The sequence below is a fragment of the Podospora pseudoanserina genome, chromosome 1, assembly GCF_035222485.1.
Source record: "Podospora pseudoanserina strain CBS 124.78 chromosome 1, whole genome shotgun sequence".
Classification (NCBI taxonomy): Eukaryota; Fungi; Ascomycota; class Sordariomycetes; order Sordariales; family Podosporaceae; genus Podospora; species Podospora pseudoanserina.
In genome coordinates, this window is record NC_085920.1 from 1297263 (window position 1) to 1312514 (window position 15252).

General features: G+C 51.7%; 7 protein-coding genes and 1 non-coding gene across 8 annotated transcripts; 6 read left to right on the plus strand and 2 right to left on the minus strand.

Annotated features, from left to right (window-relative positions):
• Positions 1–633: 633 nt before the first annotated feature.
• Positions 634–2031, plus strand: QC764_103540 (uncharacterized protein; the record flags this gene model as incomplete). Its single annotated transcript, XM_062941589.1, has 1 exon — positions 634–2031. One exon carries the CDS (start codon positions 634–636, stop codon positions 2029–2031), a length of 1398 nt encoding a protein of 465 aa, XP_062804460.1.
• Positions 2032–2632: 601 nt separating this feature from the next.
• QC764_0004440 (uncharacterized protein) lies at positions 2633–3440 on the plus strand (the record flags this gene model as incomplete). Its single annotated transcript, XM_062939764.1, has 2 exons — positions 2633–3050; positions 3319–3440. Exons 1-2 carry the CDS (start codon positions 2990–2992, stop codon positions 3438–3440), a joined length of 183 nt encoding a protein of 60 aa, XP_062804461.1. The 5' UTR covers positions 2633–2989.
• Positions 3441–3568: 128 nt separating this feature from the next.
• On the plus strand, positions 3569–5059 carry QC764_103545 (uncharacterized protein; the record flags this gene model as incomplete). Its single annotated transcript, XM_062941590.1, has 4 exons — positions 3569–3847; positions 3983–4326; positions 4392–4643; positions 4703–5059. The coding sequence occupies 4 exons, from the start codon at positions 3569–3571 to the stop codon at positions 4905–4907; spliced, it is 1080 nt and encodes a 359-aa protein (XP_062804462.1). The 3' UTR covers positions 4908–5059.
• A 988-nt stretch (positions 5060–6047) lies between these two features.
• QC764_0004460 lies at positions 6048–6133 on the plus strand. The gene has a single exon. It is a non-coding gene; the product is annotated as a tRNA-Gly (tRNA).
• Positions 6134–6960: 827 nt separating this feature from the next.
• On the minus strand, positions 6961–8286 carry QC764_103550 (uncharacterized protein; the record flags this gene model as incomplete). The annotated part of the gene is made up of 1 exon (XM_062941591.1): positions 6961–8286. The coding sequence occupies one exon, from the start codon at positions 8284–8286 to the stop codon at positions 6961–6963; it is 1326 nt and encodes a 441-aa protein (XP_062804463.1).
• A 294-nt stretch (positions 8287–8580) lies between these two features.
• Positions 8581–10012, plus strand: QC764_0004480 (uncharacterized protein; the record flags this gene model as incomplete). Its single annotated transcript, XM_062939765.1, has 3 exons — positions 8581–8753; positions 9198–9557; positions 9611–10012. 2 exons carry the CDS (start codon positions 8581–8583, stop codon positions 9250–9252), a joined length of 228 nt encoding a protein of 75 aa, XP_062804464.1. The 3' UTR covers positions 9253–9557; positions 9611–10012.
• Positions 10013–10603: 591 nt separating this feature from the next.
• QC764_103570 (uncharacterized protein) lies at positions 10604–12067 on the minus strand (the record flags this gene model as incomplete). Its single annotated transcript, XM_062941592.1, has 1 exon — positions 10604–12067. The coding sequence occupies one exon, from the start codon at positions 12065–12067 to the stop codon at positions 10604–10606; it is 1464 nt and encodes a 487-aa protein (XP_062804465.1).
• A 1733-nt stretch (positions 12068–13800) lies between these two features.
• On the plus strand, positions 13801–14322 carry QC764_103580 (uncharacterized protein; the record flags this gene model as incomplete). The annotated part of the gene is made up of 1 exon (XM_062941593.1): positions 13801–14322. One exon carries the CDS (start codon positions 13801–13803, stop codon positions 14320–14322), a length of 522 nt encoding a protein of 173 aa, XP_062804466.1.
• Positions 14323–15252: the final 930 nt, after the last annotated feature.

Sequence of the window (15252 nt, forward strand, 5' to 3'; positions counted from 1 at the left end):
TTTGCTGTTCTTGGTCTTGGCCAGTTGCTTTTTTCCCCGCCTATGACACTGTCCAGACCGCCTCCCACTCGCCCATATCCGTTGATTGACGGCTGCGGACGATGCAAATGGCCTTCAAAATGGACCAGGCGAGTCAGGAGATGCAGAATCGACAGTCGATATGCTCCAGAGACGCACGCCTATATGGGCATTGATCCACGAACGATGGTCTGCTGGCGCCGTCTTCCTCCATTGGTCTTGGGTGACGAAGCTGCGGGCCACTAAACCAAACAGCTGGACCAACTGCGAGGGAGAGGGTGGTTTTCCGTTCGGATGACAGGGAAAAAACGTAGGTGCTACATTCTCCTCACTCTCTCGCTCTTCTCGCTCCCACTCTTCCGATTCCGAACCTCTGTGTGAGACACCGGTTTCCGATCTGGGTTTTTGATTCTCTTTTCCGGCTTCCGGATTCAGCATCTCGAACCTCTTCGTCTATACTTTTGTTTTCTTCCAAGTGACATCTCAGTGCCTTGTTCCAATTGTGGTCAAACCTACACCTAGACCTCTCTGTCTTCATGGAGTCCTGACAAACATACCTACCCCTGTCGTGGTCACTTCTTTTCTCTCCTGCTACCTCGAATTCGAGCATGTCCGATGGCTCGACCGGGAGGCGGGGACGAACACCCGCCCTTCCCGTTTCCGGGCGGTCTGTATTACCCAGCCAAGCGGCGTACCATCGACATCGATGCCGACGATTACGATGACCTGTACCGCGAACAGTCTCGCGTCAAGAGGCCAAGATACATACAATATGCCCAATATGCCGACACCGTTGCCTATCAATTGGCCGTGGAACCCAACGACCACATCACCAACAACCTGAACCTAGTTGGAGCAGCGGGAGCTGGAGGAGGCGGGGGAGAAAGGGTTGCGGATTTGCCACTCCTGTCCCACCCACACCCTCACCATCCATATTCTCCCCCGGGCGACCCCCGCCCCCACCACACCCACATCCGTTCCCGACCGTCCCTGTCCCCTAACCGTTCGGTCTCGGCTCCGGCCCCTATGGAACGGACGGTCTCGGGTCTCTCCATCCGCCCGGACCCCACAGAATCTCACGACCGTTGTGGTTCTATGGAGCTTCTCGAAGACGCAGCAGCTGCCCAACGAGTTCGCGAGCACCTCGCCAACTTCACTCGACGCAACCCGGATTCAAAGCACGAACGAATTCTCAGGTCGATTATCAACCCCCGGGGTAGGCATAGCGAACTCCAACCGCTTGACAACGACTCGCTAGAATCCATCTTTAGTGCCGCCAACGAGATCTTCTTCAACGGACGTCTAAGTCAGAGGGTGAGGTGGGATTGGTCCGATGAATCAAGTACGAGGTATGACTGTCGGGTTATTGGGACGACTGCACTGAGGAAGAAGATTGACAAGGGAGGGAGAGGGTTCGAGACTTTGATCGTGCTGAGCTCGACGATACTCAGGGACAAGAGGTATAACTGCCGAAGGTTGTTGATCAGCACGTTCTTGCATGAGCTGATACACTGCTATTTGTTCATCTGCTGCGGTTTCAGGGCCAGATGGGAGGGAGGCCATACGAGAGGGTTCAGGGAGATTGCCGAGATTGTGGACGAGTGGGCGGGTGAAGGCAGTCGGTTGTATTTGGGGAGGGTGGAGGCCGACTTGGAGTTGTTTAGGGTTGAGGGTTCAGAGGAAGCAGCTGATGGTTATTTTGCCCATCGAAGGGGTCGGCAAGGCAGCCAGTATCCATGCTCTGGGATGCCGGAACAACATCAAGAATCCTATGGTGGCACTCAGGAGGTGGTCAAATTCCAAGGAGGCCATGACTTTGTCCAGATCTTTCCTGAGGATCACAACCGTGGGAGGAGCATTGGGAGAAGCCCCAGCCGCCGAACAGACAGCAGCAATGTCTGGTGGCGACAGCAGAGGACTGTGAGGCCTAGCCCGCTGTTCATCACATATGGTGCGGGCAGTGGTGGCGTCAGCTACGGCGCAGACGAGGACGAATACATTTATCCTTCATGAATCTTTCTTTTGTTGATTTCAGTTTTATACCCACTTTCATATTTTTGGCAGGCGAGTTTCGAATCTATTTGGCGAGGCAAATACCCATATTTTAGGTGACATAAAAGCATAGCATAGCATCGCATACATGGCAGACTAGCATTTTTTGATAGCATAGCAAAGGCGAATTTGGAATACATGGGGAAATACGGGCTTCTAGTTGTTACATTGCAGTTGGGTGGTGCTTGTGCTTCTAGAAGGATTCGAGTGCCTGGGCTATCATTTGAAAACAACTAGATAACTTTGTGATAGAACCTTCGAACCAGTTTTTATGGGATATGTTGTGTTCCTAGGCACATCCTAGACAAGACTGTAGAGGCGGCGATGTGAGATCCTACTATCTTCGAACGTGTTGACTTCCTTAGCTTTCAGGACGTCCCATCTTTCCAAATAGCAGTTTCCATCTTTTGCCCACCACGTGCTAGGCCCATCGACCACACCGAGCAGAGGAGAAAGGAGCGTTGGAATGGCGCCTTCCCATTGTAAAACTCTGACTAGTAATTCCACCGTGATATCAACTTGCTGCCTTTCGATTTCCACTTTCTTCTTTACACTCAACAACAAACAACCTGGCCTACGCCCACTTCCTCACTATGGCTACTGACGAGGGCTTCAAGCCAAACCTCGAACGAGCCCTAAGCTCTAGCACCGCGAAGCCGGCGTAGTGCATGTTTCAAAAAATTGACGATTTGTGTTAGTTCGACATTTGGATTATCGGAGTGGGCGAGATTCCTCTGTCGAAGTTTTTATCACAAAGAGTTTGCGCATCGCATCGTTTCCACTGCTCGATCTCACCGCCACCCCAAGCTCTGGACACTGGACTCATCCAAATTCAATATTATCCAGTCGGTAGCTTGGATTAGCTGGCTCGACGTTGTCATCTTGACTGCTGCCAACGAGTCGGGTGCTCCCGAATGCCATGCAGAACCCAGCAGCCTTTGGGTCGCCGAGCGAGGTGCATCACTTGAACATTGCAAATTGTAAGTGGCGGATGATCAGTTGATAGGATTCTAGAGCTGACCAGCTATAGCGTTGTTAACTCCCCCGACTGGTTTTGCTACTTTGATGATCGGACTCCCTTCCGAGCACAGTGACGGAAGGCTCTTCTTCCAGTATGGGCGATCGAACAGAAGTTACCCACTCATTTCAGAAAGCTCCAGTTATCTGGCGGCCTGGTGAGAACACCGAAACTCCCATAACACTAACACTGAATCTTAACCACTGGATTATAAGTATTCTGATGTCAAGCATGGTTTCCTTCCGGTCTTGACCAGTTTCAGGTGGATGCTCACGTTCAACTTGGTCAGACATTCCCCACCTCCCTTCCTTCTGTCGGCTTCACTCACGGGTTAAGTGGTGACCTGTCGTGACTTCTTGCTACCTGAATGCCAAACCCCAACGATCATCCGTATCTGTGTCACATCTTGAGCTCTTTCAATCAGGCTGGCCTACCTATCAATTATGCAGCCTATGGCTACGTCAACCTTCTACAGCAAGAATGTCAATCAACGGGCTTGCTGTCTTTCTTGCTACTTTGGAACGAAAGATAGTTGGCCGCTTGTCGATACCTGAAGCAGACAAGCCACTCCAGCACCGATCGGTAACGTCAATCCAAGAGGAAAACCACACAATGACACTACACTTGACACCACAACACTTGACACCACAGTTGCAAGTCTCCAACGTGAAGCTTGATATTGGCAACCCATTGGTGCCGACTTACTTCGACGGGCTGAAACCAGTCGAGGAGTATGTCGAGGAGCACGACGCGGACCAAGTTGGTCAGAACAGGTTATACATAGTATGTTGAAACTAACACACGACACATCAACCGCGGGGTACACAACGATCTCGACTTGCTGTATGTTTTCTTCGTATGAGTCTGGTGAACTAGGTTGACTGATGTATATAGGCGGTTGTCCTGATTCCCTACCAGAATCTCCGTGCCATGACTGGTGCCTTCACAACCCCGGCTATCACGGAGTGCTTCATCACTCAAGCGCTTGCAGATTATCTTCCACATGCAGATTTGTGGTTTCAAATCAAGACATTCTGCATGGAAGCTCACATCCAAAGCTGGCCCGAAGACACAATCTTGCTCACCATCGAGGCGTCTCTTCGTGCTCAAGATTACGAAGCCTTTGTGCATGTTGCCAGCAATGGGCAGATTGAGTCATCTCAAAAACTGGTCTCCGCAGTTGAGAAGGCTGTCGTGATGAGGCTGGGTTGCATTCATCATCCGCTGTTACAGAAAGCGTAGGCTTCTCACCATCCAACAATGGTCTCGGTTCACCCACTGATATCAGGCATGACAATTCTAGGCTGTCTTCTGTCCTCGAAACAATCTACCGTATCCACGCACGCTTCGCCCCCATCAAAGCCTTTTCTCAGTTCTTCACCCAAAATGACTCCTGCCAGGCGTTTTTGTCTGCGGAACTGGTGAAATTGGTAACTTTGGCTCAGAATTATCAGAATTTGGGAAGGTTGGATAGGAAGAGCCTCGGAGCGTCAGACGCCGTTGCCCTTGTGGATTTTAGTCTTGACTATTTGAATGTCGGCTTTCTAGAGTTCAGGTACGTGAACAGGTACATGTTGGTGGATCCCAGCACACCATGCTAAAAGCGTATTTTAGAATCATGCCAATTGTTTCAGACCCCCGGGCTGGGCTGTCTGTAATTCTTGGATTCATTCAGAGATTGCTCGAGAGAACGGTGGTCCACGACATCCAGCATGATACTGCCCTTCGACTGTACCAAAAGTTGGAAACCTCGAGTCTCTCGAAGCTTCATTTCGAGAATCTCACTCGTGAGACACAACAGTCTTCAAAGTACTGGTAGGATTGCCATCCTCTCAATTTTTTCAGGCAACAATATGGACTCAATATAACTATACCAGTTGCCCTGGGATCTTAATCCCCATTGATATGGTACCCGCCATATTTCGAGATCTAGAGCGACTTGGCTGGGTTAAACAAGCGTCAGATCTTGCAAATGCCGTGGCCAAGAAGGCTCCTTTCTTTCGCAGCCTGGAACTGGATCACCTTTGGGTTGCTGCAAAGAAAGTAGGTGAGCAAAAGCTTCATCGATAGTAGCAGCGACGATAATCTGCCCTGGGCAGTACGAACCTGTCATCGAATCCTTTATTCAATACCAACATCTTTGCCCCTTCAACCTCCCAATCAATCCAAAGTGCTCCATCCTCGCTTAGACGAAATACTGGCCAAGTGGCGGGAGCGAGCGTTGCCCGAGGAACTGAGCTGTGATCAATACATTGCCGCTTCTTTGGATTTTGGAGCTCGTCCTCGTCGCTGTTGTTCGAATCTCCTTGTCCCCTTACCAGAATTGGTGCCGTGGAGTCTATAACTGGATCATGGCGCGGGAGCGGTATCACCTCGCGTCCTCGTTTTCTTTTCTCGCCTGAGTTCATCGCTGGGCAGAACGAAACGAATTTCTGTTGATGGTTTTTTCTGTCGTGACGTAGACCATCCTCCAATCCAAGAGGAGAGAGAAAAGCGTGCCGTCCATGGGTAGGTATCTGATAAAGTTTGTTAGTCATGGGTTGAACCGTGAGGCTTCTCGAACCTAACGTATCGGCGGGAAGGGGGCGTGGCGCTAGGTCCAGAGATCTCATCGAACCAAATTGGTAACATGGGCACGTCGAGATTAAGGACGACAACCGTTGTGGCGCTTGCTCACCATGCATATACCTATCGTTTGAGCTCGTGTACTCGGGGTGTGAGATAGCAGGAGAGGATCCATTTGAGTGACTGACATCACCGGAAGAATCTGCCATGTAGATGGTAGCTTAAGCTCGTACGCCATCGTTTGGCCTGCGAGCTACCTACCAACCATCCCAAGGAAGCTCAACAGTGAATTCCACTCCAACATGGCCCATTTCACCAATATAACAGCTTATGCGATGCATATTAGGGATAATAATCCAGACACCACTTCCAACAGCCATACAAAGGAAAAAAGGCGCGGTTAGTTTAGTGGTTAGAATCCTCGCTTCCCATCACCTCTTGGTCTAGCGAGGGACCCGGGTTCGAATCCCGGATCGCGCAATTGCGCCTGTTCCTTCTCTTTTGCTTTTTCTGCTTGTGGCTTTGATTGATATCTTGTGTGAGCATTCTCTGCTGCTTTTTAGCTAATTGTAAATGGATTGGTGTAGGGGTAATCATCCCAGTTGTCGGGGGAGTTTCCCATGGTCCAATGATTTTATTCCAAGCGTAGGCTTCCATGCAACACCAACCGACTGTGACAGGCACCGCCGTGAGGCTACATTCGACTCAAGGTCAAGAGCAATGAATGTTTAGAGGAAAGCCCCAGAAATTGCAGTCATCTGATTCTCAGGGACCATGGAGAGACAAGTTTCGACCTGGAACAGACTACCAACTAAGCCCTTGGCCTTGACGAAGCCAGATCCAGATGCAGCAGTGGCTTCTGAGGCTAGATGTCAAAAGTTCCACGAATAGCAGAAACACCACTTGCTCTGTTCCATGCTGTCGAGCAAAGAGCACCTCGTTCCAGGACGAGGAGATACGGAAGAGAAGGGGGCTTGGCAGTGTGTTAGAAGCTATATAAAGTGATTTGCATCACCTCTGTTGGTGGACACTCGTTTGTGGCGATGTATTATCAGACAAGGGGGAAGCAATGACAGCTTTGACTGGCGTCAAGCATTCTTTGCGGGAGATATGGTGTATATAGATCTGATTTCGACAATCTGACATTCCTATCTCCAGGGCCTGATTGTACCCCGTTCCGTAACGCAAAAAAAAACAAAACAGCTTAACAAATGAGAAAGGAGATGTTCATAACCTGCTGTGATATCATTCCACCCCAATGGCCTCTCAAACGCCCATCTTGCACCGCATCATTTGAGCGGGAAGGATCAGAGTAACCCCTTTGCTCGATCGCACTCTTCAATGAAGCGGTATATGCCTTCGAGTCCTTCATAATCCCCTGAGTTGCTCGAACCAAGATCAAGTGGCGTGGCACTCTCATAGCCTTCTTCATAATCTTCCAGCGAGGACAAGTGCCAAGGGTTCTCTTCGATCTCCTTCACAAAGAACGCCTCTTCGATATCTGAAGACTCGGAATCGTGTGACCGAAGCGATCCCCCAGGGGAAGTTATTGTATTAGCACAGCTTCCACCTGGTGCAAAAGGGAACCGAAGCGCGACTGGCACCCCGGCACTGGCATCAAAGTCTGGGTCCTGCCCAATAACGCCCCGTTGGACACCGATGTCATCACACAAGCGTTCAACCGTTTGCGCGTCGACACCTGGGAATCGTATCCTCAGAACGTTGCCCTTTTCCAATGCGATTGGTAGGTCCCCCAGGTCAGCCACTTTCTTCAGATCAGTCATGACGGCGGCGAGATCCTTGAGGACACGCGCGAAATCAACGGACAGAACGTCTAGAAAGCCTTCCTTATTGAGGGTGGTAGCGCCCTTGGCGGCAGCAGCTCCGAGGGGAAGAGCAGCACCGAGAGGGCTGAGAGCGGTGATCGTGGGACCAACCTGGAAGTCGATGAATGATCCAGGGGCATTTCGAGGGGTGTAACCCATGCGAGCACGCGCTGCCTCCTGAGTAGCACCTACAGCTCGGTACCTCTTCTCGCCGTTGGGTCCAAGACCGTCGTATCTTGCCCGCTGACCAGAAAGCCAGAAAGCCCTCATGGCTTGGCTCACATTCTGAACCACCTGAGCCGGAGCCGCGGGAGTATGGCTGAAGAATCGCGCTCCCCCAGTTCGTCCACAACCAGGCATCGCATATCCTCCAGCTGTTCTTGGAAGAGCACCACCGGTGAGATTGGGGCGAAGAGTGGATGCGAATGGTGCCCGAGAGGTGAGCTGGGATACAGCTCGGGAAGTGTTGGAGATGGGAAGCTTGGAACGATCAAAGCGGAAGCCACCGGCATTCGATTGACCGGCATTGCCGGTGCTGAGGTAACGACGAACGGCAGCGTTGAAGTTGGCAGTAGAATACCACTTTGATCCTCCGGCGCGCTTTTGCTGACGCAGAAAGGCTGCAGGGTGAATAGGCTGGCGCGCGTTGCTTCGAATGGCGATGGGTTGAAGTTCGGCAACAGTGGCTCGGGTGGCGGCGAGCTTGGAGCGGACGAGCTTGGCCACCATTTTGGAGGTGCTTGCGAGATTCTTGCGAAGTGCTCGCAGTGCGGCCGTAGCCAGCACGCCTCCGGCGGACGGAGACATGGTGGCTTGAAACAGTCGCTGAAGCTTCAGTGCCTGTTCGAGCAGAGAGGCCTCGTGGATGATGAGGAAGCAAGAGGATGTTCAGAGGAGAGGCGGGTGCACCGCCTTACATACGTAGATCAGTTATCGATAAGCGTTCGCCACGGCAGATGTGCCTTGCCAAGAATGATGGCAACTGGGGTCAGGTGGAGCGCCAAGGTTCGTTGCTAGCGAATGGATCTGCAACTCCCGGGGAATGCACTTAACGAGAGCGTCTTCCGGACTATGCATCTATCGCGTTGTACCGGATTATTTATGGGTCACCAGCTGAAGCGGCCGTTCCCTTATCTTATCGAGCCCCCACCGATTGGTTTTTTAATAGCTCCAAAATTTTCCCCAAGCTCGCAACGCTTCCCTTTCTCCCACAACACCACGCAGAGGAAAGCGCGCAGGTCACATTTCCTCGGCTTCGACCTCCATTTGGCAAGGTAAGCTCATCTTCTCATCAATTCCTTCTGCACCAGAGACCGCTCCTATGATGATATCACAAATCATTGAACAATCCAACTCCGACCACGCCGTGGGGATAACCTTTCGACTGAGAGCACACGAATCGCAACAACTTGTCTGGAGCGGGTGTTTTTCGCGACAGGTGCTAACGTCCTTCCAGTGTCGAATGAGATTCAATTGCCGACCAATTCAACTTGAATCATCCCTCACCAACAACTTGGTCTCAAAAGGTTCGTCGACTTTTCCTTTCTTTCACCCTCCTGCCTTGGTGATGATAGAAAACCAATAGGAATTCCTCATTCTTAATAAACCATGTGGAATCACCGTTATATAAGTTTCAGCCTTGTCTGACTCTGGCACCACTTCTCGATTGTCTACTGCCTCTTGTTTCATCGCAGCGATGCTAACGTTCAATCGTGCAGGTATGCTCAAGCCCATTCTCTCTCCACATCCCAAGACACCATGACGAAAATTTGAACGAACGGGCGGACATAAACGAAGCCTCTCTGGCTCTCTTCATCAAAAGCGGGACTGTACATCCTGTGAGGGGGGTTGGAGAGAAATTCTTGTTGAGAACTCGTCACCTGATTGTGCCGTTGTCTTTTCGCTTGACAAACGCTTGCCAGGACATGAGCCGTTGACTAACATTGCCGTGTTCAGGTAATTCATTCTCCCTCTTCTTCTTGGCTGGCAACACTATCAATATGATGATGCGATATTCACACTGTTTGATCCGCCTTCGGGTTGGAAATGAACATATAAACAAAATCTGATTTAATGAGGTATGTTGGACCCTGACTCCTTGCCAGAGAGGTCATTCACTAACATGATACAGCCTGAGACTTGATAACGAAACAACGACTTCGTTTACTGGACCAAGTTTTGGAATCCATGCTGACCAACTTTGGTGGTCAGGTAATATCGTAGCGTCACGAGCTCTCACCTTGACTGCAAAGATGTAAGCATCTTCTCTCGCTCTCCCCTTCACTGCTTTCTTCCCTGCCTTGCGGATGATACCCTTTCCTACCTGCATTTGACTCTGAGTTCATTCTGATGAGACAATTTTCACCTTGGAGAACTGATGAGGTTCTTCATGTGCTTTCATGACACCATTCCTTTTGCTGGACTGTGCTGACTGTCCTCTAGTGTTGTTAGTCTTTTGGTCGGATGAGGTTCGGGCTGGTGTAGATATATCATGGTGGCTTTTGCTGCTATCAATACAATGACTTTGTCACAACTTTCTGTTCTCATGCTTCTGTCCGTGTGTTTTGTGATGTTGCCCATGTCTTGCAAGAGCTGTCTTGATCTTTGGGACGGTGGCTCTGCATGACGGGTCTGTTGTCTGTTTTGACGGTAGTAGGCCCAAGACGTGTTGCTGTTCCACGCAATAGCTGTATGTATCTTACACCACACCGTGTTGAACCTGGAAGCTTTGCATCGGTCCTGCCATGATCAACTTGAGATCAAGATGAACAGCACCACACATTGTCATGTTGGGTCCCAATGGTAAACTACTCTATTGTCAATTTGTCTTGCTGATCAACAGCTGTCCCGCCGCCATATTTAGGATTAAAGGTTCTTGTCCTGTTCAGAATTTTACTCTGTAATAGTGTCCTCCTCCTCCTCCCCCAAGGAAAGAAGTCCGGTTGTTGCCATCATTTAATACCCAACCCCCCCAACTCTTGGTAATACTTCCTGCACTCCTCACATCTCATCTCTTCAGCCATGAGCAACAACTGAGCCCTCTAGATCTTCAGCTGCAACCTGGCATTCCACCCGACAATACACCTCACCAAATCCCAATCACCCCCATGCCCAACCCAATCCGTCACCACCACCCCAGTCGCCGCATCACCCACCACCTTATCCCCAAACCCCCCCTCCCTTCTACAGCATGGTTCCGACAAAGATACTCAACCATCCTCGGATTGACCTTTCCCGCAATACGATCCGGCCAAAGACTCGAGTTGAAAAAGCTCGACGCCGACAAAAAGTTGATATAAAGCGGCATCTCCTCCCTCTGTGCCCTCAACTCCTCCACCCCACACGGCAACTTCAAGCACATCCTCGCCGACCTCTCCAGCTCCCGACAAGCATAGTCAATCTTACTCTCAATCTGCTCCACCCTCCCAACCTCATAAAAATCCTGTATCCTGATCCTCCCCGAACCGCAAACCCCATCCGCCACATTATCCGGCCATACTGACCCATCAATCCCCCCCTCCTCCTCCCCCAGCCCCTCACAACAAAACCTCCTGATTAGCACCACCTTCCCCCTCACCTCCCCCAGACTGGGTATCCTCCCCTTCGTATACCACCTATCACTCCCCAGATACCACTTTCTCAAAATCTTCCCAAACAACTGATCACCCCCCCTCCCCGTCCCCTCCCTTTTCAGTGACATGATCACCGTCTCCGTCGGCCTCTCCTCTAGGAAACAATAAACCTCCTCCAGCAACCCACTCAAATACCTCGCCCCGCTCAGCGCAACAGGAAAAGCAGCATGCACCAACGCCAGCTCCGGCCTCTCGGGCTGGTCGACATCCAAATTAGGGCAGTTGACCCTCACGTCCAAAAACCTAACCCCATTGTCCAGCTGCTCCGTCACGGTCACCGCCTGGCATCGCACGCTAGGCAAGGCCACATGACATGTAGCACTGTTGTGCGTGCCGGGTATGCTCAGCGAACTGAGCGGTATCTCATCCGGCAGTTTTGACATCCAGCTCGCAAGCTGCGCAGAGGAAAACAGGGCGAGGTAAGGCACATGAGGGAGGTAAATCGCGGTAATCTCCTTGGCCGTGGCATTGTTCTCACCGATAAAAACCAGCTCGATAGATTTTTCGGATAAGCCCGGTATTTCGCAGGTGTATCTGTTGGATGGGCAGGTTGTTTCTGAAAAGGTGAGACGGAGTTGCTCCCCTTGGTGGTGGCAGTCTCCTGACGGGGGGAAGACGGTCGTTGGGGATTCCGTAAAGGGCGCCAAAGGGACGGAGAGGGCCTGGCTGGCGGTTACGAGCCGGGGTTTTGGGTCGTGGTGGAAGGGGTTGTTGCATCCGGAGTTGTTGTTGGAAGAGGCGGGGGAGGAACGGCCTCCCCGGCCGGCGATCATGCGGGTGATGTTATTCAGCCCGAGGTTGCTCTCCTGAGGGAGGATGATGAAGGCGAGTGGTGGCTCGAGGCGCTCGACGAGCGTGAGCTCCAGGGGTGTGATGGTGAGGTTGCGGATGGTGATTGTTTCGGGGGGCATGGCAACTACCTGGCAGCGCCGGGGACGGGAGGTGTTTGAGCCCATGGTGGGTGGTGGGAAAAACGGGGGGTATATATATCAACGACGAAACGGGGATCAATGCGTTCCAAGTGTAGGGTTGTATGGGGTTGATAATAAATGAGTGGGAAATGTATGATGATTAGAGATGGGATACTATGCTCATGATTACGCAAAAGACGACAAGTTGCAGAATGTTGTTGCGAACTCCAAGAAAGTTGGTGTTCTTGGATATCAGATGGCGCCCAAAGCTCAAGCACAACCCCTGGGGGACGATCGCGACTGCTTTGCCCAACAGTTCGTCGAAGCTGATTGGGTGACCTGGTTCCAAGGCGGTGACTTCCAGCTGATTGCAGATCTCGGATCGCACCGCTCCTTCCACGTTCAAACGTCGGCAAGGCTGAGGCGGAGGCTGAACGAGGCTTGTTTTGATTGAAATGAGGTTTGCCAGGAGCTTCAAAAGAACCCTAACATCATCAAAGCTCAAGGGGTTCAGGATTACATAAGCTAACCCCCATCCTAAGCACCATCTGCAACGACATCTCTTGATTTGGGAAGCACTGATGAAATTGATGGGACATTCATAGGATATACTCCATAGTTGTTTGAATCTTTGAGATATGATCAGCCTTGCTGGAACTATCTACCAAGAATACTGTGGGTGACTCAAACACACACCGCATTCAGAAAGGGAAGAAGATGTAAGACCCGTATCTGTACCATAACGAGCAACTTCATCGTTACGGCTTTTTCGAGGCCTCTTGATTAGTCTACGGCATACGGGTTATCAAAATAGCCCTAGACTCACCAAACATAGAGCATGTGCGTTTGGTGAGCTTTTCTAGCCGGTTTGCAGTGAATTGCGCTGTCAAGGAAGCACCGGAATCCATCACAATCAGTCGCTACTCCCCAAGCACATGAAGCTCTACGTACCGAGATCCAGACTCGGCCGACCGGGCAGAAACGGGGACAACCGGACCCGAGAGTGTTTTACCAGCTCCTATCCCGCGACCCTCCACCGGATATATGCGAGATACTGGCGATTCACAACTGCGTCCTCGCCCGACACGCACCGAGGCCATCGTTACAGCCGGACCACTCAAGCCCAAGCCCTGGAGCTCCGAAGGTCCTGTCCGTGAAATATAAACAGACTGCTACCCCTGAGGTCGCAGACGGCACTGGTTGCCGAGTCTCGGATATGTTTGCTGGAGCCTCAGAATGCTACCCATCACACCGGGCGCCAGCAGTTTGGTCCTTCCGGCTCCTCTATCCGAAAAGCCCAGCGGGCTTGTCCCGTCAGCCTTGTTTATCATGGAGGAACAATTTGATGAAAAGAGCGCCACCCCGGGTCCGAACTGCAGTACTGCACCGATGGCCCGCGACAACGTCCCGGGTCAGCCCATACTGCAAAAGCACCCGTATTTAGGTGCAAATATCCCCAGCACCTGGTAAATGTTGTCCCAGCGCGGAGGTTGCGCGTTTGGAATCGGACGTCCGTCAGTTGGTAATTAAATCCAAGTCGGAGATAGCTGGGTAAATTTAGCCGCCAATATCAGACTCTCAGCGAGCAGCATCTCTGCCCACCGCAAAGCCCAAGTCCGGTTGAAACCAAGGGGAATAGCATCGTAACCACCAACGAAACCTGTGTATAAGTAGAAACGAGATGGCAAGCCAAAGGATCATCTTCAGCAAGCTCATCAGCCTTCATCAGCATCCTCTAGCCTTCATCAGCAGACTCGCCAGTCCTCACCACCGCCAACATGCGCTTCTCCGCTCTTGCCATCGCCGCCCTCGCCACCTCGGCGACGGCCTTTCCCACCTTGGGCTCAATCTTCTCCCGCCAGGCTGAAAAGGCCTGCATGACTGAGGCTGAAGCCAAGGAAATCGTCGACATCTATGTCCGCCTCATCTCCAACTACCAGCCTGAGGACTGCGAGAAGTACTGCGCTTCCGACTTTGTCGACCGCTCCGACAGCATCAACACCTTCATCTTCCGCCCTCTCGGCGAGCCCACCTTCGCGACCAAGGAGATCTTCATGGAGGCGCAACTCTCCAACCCTCCCTTCCCTGTTGTTGTCGACGTGGTCGACGCCGTCGCCTGCGAGGCCATTGCGCTCCGCTGGCACGCTACCTTCGGCGCCGCCAACCTGCCCAGCAGAGGCATCACCATCATCGGCACCACCAAGCGCGAGGGTCACTGGCAAATCAGGAGCCTCGACCTCGAGTTCAACAGCCTGATCTGGCTCCTCAACATGGGCGGCTCCTACGTGTGGGAGGGCTAAATGTTTTCGGTCGAAAATCCTGGTGATGCCAAGTTCTTAGACTTGATATTGGTTGGGTCTAGAGGGAAGACTGGTAAAAAATGAGGGATCATATGGGGCAAATACGAGACCCGGTATGGTTAGGATAGGGTTGTAACGCATAACAGAAGACTGTGCTGTCAATAAAGAAAACCACTCAATCTGAGTCTCAAGAATGGTTCCCCGCGTCTATGCCTAGTTTTGTGTGACCATATGGCATAAGTCGAGTAAACACAGCCCCAGGGTAAGATCTGTGCATGCAAGGTGTGATCGTGTATAACCGTTGTTGCCCCAGATTCTGCCCAATGGAGCCGAGTACCAAAGGCCGTTCCAGAGTCAACGGCGTATCCGAGGAAGGATCTGGATTCATGATTTCGCTCCAAGTTTGAGACATCGTCGCAGGATGTCATGGGTGACGGCAGGTTTCGTGGGTACTGAAATAAGTGCAGCGGTCTGGCAGGCGTCATTGCGTCTCGCAGGGCTGCAGGTTGAACAGCAGCATCCAGAGCAGCGGGACCCTGCAGCTGTCGAAAAGTTCGGACGAATCCCGGGACAAATCGCCGTCGGCTGTGATCGCGTCACTCGGGGTTGACTCAACACTCTTCGTCATGTCCAAGACGACTGAGGCCAAGAGAGGGCTGGTGGTCAGCATTGTGCTCAATATCCCATCTATATGAGGATATTGTTTGGGCGCAGCGAATCGAAGTAGAAATTCTGGTGGGCTGAATGGGACATGTCCGACGACGCGGTACTACTGGTCGCCATAAGTCGACCGATGGCTAGCAGCGCCAATGCGCATGAGCGTTCTGTTTGGCCATGGTTTTCGGGCATGGCTGACGGCTGAAGAGTTGTCTCTTGTTCGTGTGGAAAAAGTGCAAAATCTGGATCACAAGTTGACGGCTGTTTTTGTGT